The sequence below is a fragment of the Olea europaea genome, unplaced genomic scaffold (genome assembly GCF_002742605.1).
Source record: "Olea europaea var. sylvestris unplaced genomic scaffold, O_europaea_v1 scaffold392, whole genome shotgun sequence".
Classification (NCBI taxonomy): Eukaryota; Viridiplantae; Streptophyta; class Magnoliopsida; order Lamiales; family Oleaceae; genus Olea; species Olea europaea.
In genome coordinates this window covers 537,519-548,864 of record NW_019258717.1, presented here as the reverse complement: position 1 = coordinate 548,864, position 11,346 = coordinate 537,519, and the positions used below count along the sequence as shown (strand labels likewise).

The 11,346-nt window shown below is 37.3% G+C and overlaps 1 protein-coding gene across 3 annotated transcripts in view; it reads left to right on the top strand.

Moving 5' to 3' along the window:
- The first annotated feature begins 10,079 nt into the window (after positions 1-10,079).
- LOC111387148 (UPF0505 protein) overlaps positions 10,080-11,346 on the top strand; it is a 35,891-nt gene continuing 34,624 nt past the window's right edge. For 2 of the 3 annotated variants that reach the window (XM_023011680.1, XM_023011679.1), the window contains exon 1: positions 10,082-10,312. In XM_023011680.1, coding sequence (XP_022867448.1) covers positions 10,187-10,312 — 126 coding nt within the window. In that variant the 5' untranslated portion in view covers positions 10,082-10,186. Of the gene's footprint in view, positions 10,313-11,346 lie in introns of all 3 variants that reach the window. The other variant, XM_023011682.1, reaches the window with a different exon arrangement.

Below are 11,346 nucleotides of genomic sequence, written 5' to 3'. Positions count from 1 at the left end.
TGAATGCGTAAAATATCATTGATGAAAAAACAAATATTAATTTGTGATAGAGAGTCTAGTACCAGTTTTATAATATATTAATGTGGTAGTTTTTTAATATCTTGTGCAATAAATTATTAATTGTTACATATATGTCACGAAGGACGATTGCGATAGTAATTGACTTCAAATAATATTATTCTTTTATAAATATATAGGTGCGAGACAATAAACATTGACTAGCAAATAACTCTTATTTGATTGTGGACAATATCAAATAATTACGCACGCATTGGTTTAAGGCAGAATGTCTATTCAAAATTGACATTATTTCATTACAGTGGTCTATTAGATTTAGGGCCCGTTTGGTAGGGATTTTGAGAATTGATTTTTTGACCGTTAGAAGAAAAGTAGGGTCCACATGTGAGAGAAGAAGTCAAAAATTACGGCTTGAATAGTAAAATAACAGTCAAAAAATCAATCTTTTTAGGACAAAAATTTCCTACAAAACGGGACCTTACTTTATGTCGGTTTCCTTTACTACAAGCTTCATTTGGGGTGGAAAAAGTTCGACTTAAGGTGTCATATATGTGGAAGTACCTAGAGTTATCCTTGCACAATTTTGGAAATAGAAACTTTCCTAAATTCTTGTTTCTCGAAGATTTATTTAAATAAAGTTTTTTTTTTGTTTTTTTAAAATTGGTTTCAACTCTCTCGAATTCAACGATGGGGCATGGCTTTTTTCCCCCCCTTGAACCAATAATGCATTCATCTCGTCACATTTTTCAATAGGTAGTACTGTACTGTAACTAGAGTGTTAAGTGTAGTACCATCTCCTAGTTTCTTCTATTCAAGTGATGAGTAAATTTAATCAATAATCACTGAACTTTACACTTGATTACTACTTACTCACTCATTTTTCACAGATTACTGAATGCTCACTCATCTTTTCATATAATTACTCATTCATCACTCGTCTCTTCAAATAATTGGACGACTTTTACGGCAAATTTTCGACAACTTCCGACCACAAAGAATGTCGAATTTTGATACCGTTGGAAAACTCACGATATCCTCTTCAAATACCACCTAAAATCTCATTATAACTCCAAGGGATTCGATCAAAAAATTGCCTTAAAAGTTGCCCAAAAATTTTGAAAATCTGCCCAAATTTTCATATTTTTTGGGCGACTTTTAAGGCAATTTTTCGGCAACTTTCGACCATCAAAACTATCGAATTTTGATACCATTGAAAAGTCCACAATGTCCTCTTCAATTACCATCCAAAATTTTCCCATAACTCCAAAGGATTCGGTCGGAATACACCCACAAAATCAGCATCTTGAAAAGGCGAAAATCTGGACAAAGTTCGGGACGCTGACTTTGTGGGTTTATTCCAACCGAATCCTTTGGAGTTATCAGGAAATTTTGGGTGGTAATTGAAGAGGACATTGTGGGCTTTCCAATGGTATCAAAATTAGATAGTTTTGATGGTCGAAAGTTGCCGAAAAATTGCCTTAAAAGTCGCCCAAAAAATCTGAAAATCTGGGCAGATTTTCAGAATTTTTGGGCGACTTTTAAGGCAATTTTTCGATCGAATCCCTTGGAGTTATAATGAGATTTTGGGTGGTAATTGAAGAGGACATCGTGGGCTTTCCAACGGTATCAAAATTCGACATTCTTTGTGGTCGGAAGTTGACGAAAATTTACCGTAAAAGTAGCCCAATTATTTGAAGAGACGAGTGGTGAATGAGTAATTATATGAAAAGATGAGTGAGCATTCAGTAATATGTGAAAGATAAGTGAGCAAATAGTAATCAAGTGTAAAGTTCAGTGATTATTGGTTAAATTTACTCTTCAAGTGATAGACAAAATATTTTTAAAATGGCAACTGTGATGGTCTCATGTAACTCTATTCAAAACTTGGTTTGTCAACGTGCTTTCTCAAACAACCTTCCCATATGGTTTGCGAGGTTAGGCACTGAAAATTTGCTTATGCATTGAAGATTGATAAATGATAGATAAGATATGTATAACTGTAGACTTAACTTTTTTGTTTTTGTTTGAGTCTGAATGTTAATCTGTGACTTATTCTTAACATATTAAGTCAATTTTGTTAGTACAACCAAACACAATCACAAGATTTTCGAACTTTTTATCAAAATAAGATAAACTGTATAAAGTGATATATATATATATATATTTTTTTTTTCTTTTCTTTTAAAATAAAATGTATAGTTAGCCCTTTTGGATCTCATTATTTGTCTATTAAAATGAAAAATATGTCCGTTAATCATTATATCAAGTCATCATATTTGACTTTCTATCTATTATGTGAACCCATAACGACTATATTTTTCATTTTCATTTTTACATTAATGTGTACCAAACGGGGCCTTAATAAAAGTTAAAAAAAAAAATTACCGATTTAAAATACTTGGAAAATTGCAATTGAGTCCTCCTCGAAAGTTATAAGGGGGTACTTTTAAGTTTGACCCAGTCAAAGAACCTAAATTCTACTTTGACTTCCAAAATCATGAATATTATGACATTGGCCTCTTGTCTGGTAAAAGACAAAGATACCCTTAAATGTTTTGTACAATTACAAAACAATATATTGTTGAAAGGATTATACTACCCTTTTAGTTAATAATTGAAAATCAAACACTTCCCCACTTATAAAAACTTCAAAACGAGCTTCCAACACAGGAAAAATTATCATCTTTTCATCTGTTTGAACCTCAAAATCTAGAAAAATTTTGAAACGTTGAAGCCGGAATTTTTTTTCATATCAATTACTTCAAATCGATAAGTACATTTACCCATGTTTAATTTCGTTTTCAGTAAATTAGTATACATTTGAATAGAGAAATTTTATGTCGACATAGTAGTAAGCATAGATTTTTTTAAACAGATCTTACCTATCAAAAAAAATTGAACAGATGTATAACTTTAGAACCGTATTCTCCTGCGCAAAAAAACAAACTAGGTGTTTTGGCTTAACAAACAGCCAAACAGTTGGAAACAATCCGACTGCTTGGCTGTAAACAGCCAACAGTCGGCTGTTTAACAGCCGACTGTTTACAACCGACTGTTCGGCTCTGCACCGATTTTTGTTGGCCTTTTTCTTATAATTAATAAATGAAGTTGATTAAAAACATTTTCTCATGCAGATATGATAATCCCCGTGTGTTATTTCGGTGATTTCGAATTGAATGAAAATAATCGGTGGGAATGGAGATGGACGAGTGACATACGTGGTTGTATTGCAATTCCTATAACAGTGAGTACACCATACTTAGAAATGTACCACGATTTGCAAAATAAGCTGAATGTCGATCAATCTCAATACGATATGCAATTGAGATATCTATTCAACAGTTATGAGGATTCATCCATTCCGATGCCACCGGTATTCGTTACTAATGATGCTGAATTGAATTATCTATTAGAATTGAATAAAATGCATCGGACTCCAACTGTTCTTGGTGTGACTTTAATTACAAAGGATGTTATCGAAGGTGAACGCCAAGATTCAGATAGGGCGGATAACAATGATCGAGGTTTTTGGGAGACAGTGGAGATAGTTCCTACGGATGATGTGGGTATTCCTGAAACAGTTGCTTCTAATCGTGATGTCGCTGTTACGCGCAAAATTCCGTCGACAGTTGAAGACAATGAGAATATAAACGAGTTTACAAATGAGAATTTGATTGCTTTATCTCGACAGAGACACGAGCCGGGTGGAAGCTCACAGGTTGGAACAAGTGGACCGTCCTCCAATTCTTCCCGTGTGGCTCCCGATGATGAGGACTTGCAGGTCGAGCAACTGTTTGAAACTAAGAAAGATTTGCAGAAAGCTGTGCACCGGCTGGCATTAAAATATAACTTTGAGTTCAAGATAAAGAAATCAAACAAGTCATTGTTGACAGTTGCTTGAGTCGAAGACAGTTGCAATTGGCGCTTGAAAGCAACTAAGATGGACACGAATGAGTGCTTCGTAATTCGCAAGTATTCACGGGAATATACTTGCGAAGTGGGAATTCTTCGAAACGATCACAGGCAAGCTCGAGCATGGTTTATTGGTCGACAGATAATGCACAAGTATCAGGATCCACGGACGATCTACAGACCTTCGGACATCATTAACGACGTCCGTCGAGAGTACGGAGTGGTCATGAGTTACCAGAAAGCGTGGAAGGCTAAAGAATGTGCGTTGGAGGTTTTAATGGGATTGACTGAAGAGAGCTATGCTAAATTGACTAGGTATTGCCATAACATGGGGACAACTAATCCTGGCACGGCATTTTTTATTGAGACGGGGGCGATGATTGTTTTAAGTATTTCTTCATGGCTCTCAGACAATGTATTCGGGGTTTTCGAAATGCAATGCGACCCGTAATTCTAGTTGATGGTACAACTCTGAAAACTAAATATCAAGGCAAATTAATTATTGCTACATGTCAAGATGCCAACATCCAAATTTACCCTATTGCATTCGGTATAGTCGACAGCGAGAATGATCTGTCCATGCGTTGATTCTTTTCTAAACCGAGGGAAGTGATTGGGGAAGTCGAAGATCTTGCCTTTGTAACCGATCGAGGACAGTCTATAATAAACAGTATCGCTGAAGTTTTTCCCGGGGCACATCACGGGTATTGCATGTACCATATACAAGGTAATTTGAAGACTAGGTATCGGGACAGAAGCATCGTTTCATTATTCAGGATAGCAGCCGAAGCTTACAGTGCTAAAGAGTGTAATAAGTTCATACTCGAGATAGGAAATAAATCATTACCGGTGTTGGAGTATCTGACGAAGATGGGGATCGAACATTGGGCACGGTCATACTTTCCAGGAAGTCGTACAACATGATGACGTCGAATAACGCGGAGTCTCTCAATGCATTGTTTAAGAAGGATCGAGAGTTACCAATTCTCGCAATGATTGAGAACATTCGTAACAAGTTACAACAGTGGTTTCATGACCGACGTGTGGCATCACAGAGTTGCACTAGCGTGTTGGCCCCAGCTCAAGAGGAGAAACTGTTTAAAGCGACAGAGGTTACGAGAAAGTTGAATGTGGAAGCACTAGATGAGTTTCGCTTCTCCGTGCAATGTGCACGTAATACGACATATATGGTGGACTTGACTGATAACACATGCACTTGTACGAGATTTCAGTTGGAGAGTTTTCCATGTGAGCATGCAGTTGCGATGACCATGTATCGAGACTTTACTGCGAGAACGTTATGCTCTCTGTATTATACGACTGAGTCTTGGAGAACAGCATATGTCGAGACTATATTTCCTCTGCCAAATGAAGCCGAGTGGGAAGTTCCCGGGCACATTCTCTCATTTCATAATTTGTTACCACCAGCAGTTGAACCACGTGGTCCTGGACGTCCAAGTACATCTAGAATACTATCTACCAGAGAGTTTCCTCGACTGCGTAGGTGTGGCCGGTGCAGAGCCGTAGGGCATACTCGATAATTTTGTACCAGTTAAATTCCCCTAAATGACGACTAGATAGGTACGTGAAATGAATAATATTTCCTTTTACTTTACACTGTTCAATATTTGTTATTTATAAATCTTCCATATTCAATATTTATTCTTGATAAATGGTATTTATAATGATTCATATGAAAAAAATAGTTCCATACTCGACATACATGTAAAATAAAAAAAAATAATTAAATTTCCAATTTGAATGTTATATACATTGAACACAAATTTACAATTATTTCATAATTACAAAAATAATTAAATTTACAATTGAAATGTTACATATATATAAATGAAATTTACGAATCATCATTAAATTCGAACAAATCACATGCTAGCTTCTTTCTCCAGTTCTGTATCCACGACTGGTTGATTCCATCAACCTTATGTCCTGTACTTAAAAATTCAACGTACTTAATGGCAAACATGCCGCAGTCGCCGCTGCAATTGAACAAGAATGAATCAGTTCAGTACTGTGTAAATAAAAACTAAATCTAAAAGATGAAAACAACAAAGTTCAAACACTTACCTTACGGACTGTCGCGCTGTCGTCGTGTTCCGAACGATCTGCAATCTGTCCTATACATTTATCCCCGCTCGTCTGGCCATCATAGGAACAATTATAGCCACGGACTCCAAGCTTTGCTCCAACTGGCCTTGTGTCAAACATGAATGATCCGTGTCGTACACATATATAGTCGAGTCAGCAAAAACAATCTCCAACGTAACATAGTGTTTATTGATGCACGCTGGAATGTACATATGTGTACAACCCTCCCATGATTTCCCCCCGACACTCGGTGACAGTCCTATCACCTACTCGAGTATATATTCTGGCACCGTGTACTTGTTAGCCATAAGTTCGAGCGACTGATACTCTATGGTAACGGCACCCAGGAACTCGGTGTTTAATATGACTTACCATGGACATCAAATGATTTTGGATGTCTTTGAGCTCGATCTCGCAGCAAGTCCATGGCCAGGTCAATGTGCTGCAGCTGAAAACACCAAAAAAGTATGAGTTATTCATTTAATAAACACAAGGTCACATATATATAAAAAACACGAAATGAATAGTTCACTTACATCGTCAGCGAGCCAAGCTCCCGCAGTGGTGATATTGTGGAACCACTTGTAAGGGTCCGAGACCGTTGTTTGACCTATCGTGCGGCTAACTCTGTAATAACAGGAAAATGTTAAAATAAACGTAGACGAGTTAGCGTACAGTGCTTTATTAAAATCATACAATACTTACCCGGGGATAATTCTCCTCCACTCTGTCTCGAACGTTTTTCACTTGGCATTGTCCACCTCTCTGAATAAGTTCGGGCACGTCCCATCGATAAACTTCCTCCTCTTGGCCTCAGCCGTAAAGGGGGAAACAACATACCGTAACGGAACTCTCAACCTCTTGCCGACCACTTGCTCTGTCTCGTCAACAGCATGTCTCTTACCCTCAATCACGCCGGGCGTCCTCTCGACCTCCGGGGCCACCTCCTTCGCCCCCCAATCGGGGCCTCCCCCTCCCCCTCCGTCACCACGTCCTCCCCTCCCGTCGGGCTCTCCCCCTCTGTCGCCACCTCCTCCGCCCCTCCCGTCGGGGCCACCCCCTCCGTAGTCCCCTCTCCCATCTCCATCGGGGCCACCCCTCCATAGACAACCACAATGACTCCAATGTCTCATCACGTCAAAAATGTGGGTGGCCCCCCTCTCCATCACCATCTCTGCCAACCTCTCGATCATGATCTCCACCATCCCGTCTGTACCCCATCGTCTGCCGGCTAAATCTCCTCTAAGCGCCGCTACTGTATCCTGAAAGTCGACAACGGAAGACTGTAGTATTCCAACATCATGGGATAGATCGTCAACCCTCCCTGTCAACTCTCGTCCCATATCATCGACCCTCCCTGTCAGATAGTCAACCTTTCTTACTAGATCGTCGACCCTCCCTGTCAACTCTCGTCCCAGATCATCGACCCTCCCCGTCAAATCTCGTCGTAGCGCACCGACCTCCTCCTCTATAAATCCAATCAAACAGGCATACAAATCATCACTATGCCCCGGAGACACACGGGGGAGGTGTCTGGATGGAGGTGATGCCAATGGCGGCGGCGATGGCCCCGGCGAAGGTGATGCCACTGGCGACGGTGATACCCTCGACGGAGGTGATGCCAATGGCGGGGACGATACTCTCGGCGGAGGTGATGCCAATAGTGTCGGCGATGCCCTCGACGGAGGTGATCATCGATTAGCTGGACCGCCCTCCTACATAAATAAAATGAAAAATTATTCAATAAATTTATATATCGACGATATTCAATAAATTATATTTCATTCACATACCCAATCTCGGTCCAAACTCGGACCAGACATCTTCTCATTTGGGGTGTGCGGAACGCCTAAATCCCACACAAGACCCCCAGCCTTCTCTTCCATCGACGGCGTCAACTCAGGTATGACTTCAAGCTGACATATTGACATTTCAACTACTTTAACGATCATGTAAACAAAATTTTAAACTACGTATAATATAAATCACAAATACATAATACTTACCTGAGGATCGTCGAGGAGGGCCGATAACTGCTTCCCAGTGGGACATCCCTCTGCTCGCGATGATCTCCAATGATGCATCTGAGGGCAGCGTGTCTTCCCTCGCTGCGCAAAGCGGGCCCCCAGTACAGGAACTGTTTCATACACCCAAATCTGTAACACATACACTTATTAAGCATCAATGTAATACACTAAAACTTTAACTTTGATTATATTAAACATTTACTTGCACCGCTAAGGACAATCTATATGTATCGTATTTATGCATCGACCCCCTGAGCCTCGAGTGCGATCTGGTGAACACATGTACGGTGTCTTCGTAGCATTTTAGGCCCCATGGATAGTTGTTGAACGCATCAATGTCGTCAACAACTTGCAAATGAAAAATGTCGATGGCAGTCTTCTTGTGATGACACCTCATCACACTTCGAGGATGTAGACCAGCCCAAGCTTCAATCTATCTAACATATGGTCGCACCCCCTGATCGCGACCATCAAGTTGGGTAGAAGCACCGACCCATGTCCCTGGAAGTACGTCTCGTACAGCCTATTGCTTCTCTCCATGGCTGCATCGTCGTTCGTAATTCTCAATCCAGTGATCAATGTAAACTCAAACATCGAGAAACTGACGACCTTGCCCCCGAGGTCTAACTGGAGGGAATCGCCGTCGACTGGCCTCAGAAGCCGACATAGAAGTGCATCAATGATCTGTCCTGAGTACTGCACCTCTCGCAACTGGTACAGTGGCCACAAGAAGGACTGTCGTAGCATATCTCCATGCTGATCATCGAGCAGCTCCAACATAGCAGTAAAACTCTCAAAGCTACTGTTCCAAGTAACTTTCCCCGACATCCGTATCAACTCTGCATCTAAATGATACTCCATCCTGCAAAAATTCAAATGTTATAACATTGAACAAGAAATAACAAAAGAAAGCATAATCTTACAAAATCAAGGGAACTGAACTCTAACTACCATACAATCACAAATATTACATTTGAATAATATATTTACAAAAAACAACAAATCAAATTAAATTTATTGTCAAAAAAATTAAAGAATATAAATATTATTTAAATAAATTGAAAAAAAATCAAAGATTTTCATAAAAAAACAATAAAAGGAACAAAACAAATTGTTAATTTCGAACAATATTATGTATTCAATTATTAAATTATATAAAAAAGGAAATTATAAAAATAAAATAATTATTATTTGGAAAATATATTTACAAACAAAAAATTTCAAATTCAATACATTTTCGAAAAATGTAAAGACTATTTATATTATTTTAGAATATTTCAATTATTAAATTATATAAAAGACAAATATAAAAATTAAATAAATAATTACTTTACCTTTTTTTAAAATGTAAAGACTATTCATATTATTTAAATAAATTTGAAAAAATAAATTAAAGATAATTTCATAAAAAAAAAGAATCAACATTTTTAATTTTACAATATTTCAATTATTATATTATATTGACAATGATAAAAATTAAATAAATAAATAACATAATTACTATTTAATCAAATAAAAAATTTAATCAATTACAAAAATTATAAAAAATAAATAAAAATTAAATATTTATAGTCTGGGTCGTTACAGTCAGTTGCAGCCGGGAACCGTCATTCCCGACGATTGAGGTCCAAAAAAGCAAAAAAATCACATTTTTCACACTCCAACATGTCCACAATCTAACTACTCATGCCCATGGATCTAATTAAACCGAAATTAGTAAGGAAAATGCTAATTTTACTAATTCAAAATTTTTTTTACTAAAACAAAAAGTGATGAAAACTAATCGATTATTTTATTTCCGATGTAGATGATGGTCGTTGACTGTGACGTTGATGTAGTTGCCGGTGGTTGATCGGTCAAATTTCTGGCGTCGATCGATCGGTCAGAATTTTTCAAACAGTTTGAAAGTTAAAATCACCTTTTACTGTGAAGTTTTTTTTTTAACTTAATTTTTTTTTAAAGTCAATGTAAAATTTTGCTACGTGGAAGAGCTTTGCTCAGTTATAAGTTGATCCGAGGTCAAAATCACCTCCAGCTTCCAGTAGCCATCCAAAACCCTGCATCGGAGGAATTCATAAACCGGTGAGATTCTCTATCGACGGACTGTTTAGAATCTGAAGCCAATGGGACTCGAATTTAGACGCCGAGACTACCGAGCCGAAGAGCAGTCCCACTCACTTCCGCGTGTCCCGGCCGAATCTCATCCTCTCTCCGCTCCCGCTCCTAATCCCTCTCCGTCGCCTCGCCAGGTCGACGCCATTTATGTTTGTACTTGTTCTGTTTAATTATATTCTTAATTGCATAATCTCAATGCCAATAACTTGTGATGGAATTATTTTTTGGAATTTAAGATATATGGTTGTACGTTTGAAGTTGATTTAGAACTTAGAATTATAGAATTATTGAAACGAATGAATAAAGAACGCTGCATAGGATCCTCTTGACTTTCCAGTCTATAACATGAAGATATAGGAGTAGATCAATGTTAGCTGAAATGTAATAATCATGATTATTTATGATTATTTTACCTTTTCTTATAAGGAGTTAAAATGATGAATTAGAAGGTAAATATTAGTTTCATTGCTTCATCTTTTCTTTTATGCGTATGAACATGTCAATCGTATATTGGTACATGATCAAAATTTGATACCCAGACTTGTGCATTCATCTAGCTTTTATGTTTAGCAATATTTTATCAATGATAATGTAGACTTTCATGTAGTCGGTTATAGATGGATGCATAGTTGATGATTTTGTATTACTATTAGCATATTAGCTCAATCAAAACAACTACATCTACTTATTTTACACTTTCTTATAGTTAGAGAACCTATTATGTTAAAATTTACAAGTGATGGTGAGTCATGTATATAACTACATTTATTTGTATGAATATGGTTATGTAACTAGTCCCCTGCTGCTCGATAGGAAGGTTGATGTAAGACAATTCTATTAAAAAGGATAGAAATTATTTATTGTAGCAGGATTTTTTCTTTCTTGTTTAGAATATGATTTCTTCGTTGTTTTTAGATATATATATATATACATATACATAGACACATGTACATGTACATGTACATATACATATACATATACACATGTACATGTATGTACATATACATATACATATATATATATATATATATATATATATATACATATGTATATATATATATATATGTATATATATATATTACATTGATCAGTATCAATGCACCATCTTCATGATCTCCTCCTCTTCTTGTTTCTTCAATTAGTCCAGTTGCAACCTGTATCCTATACT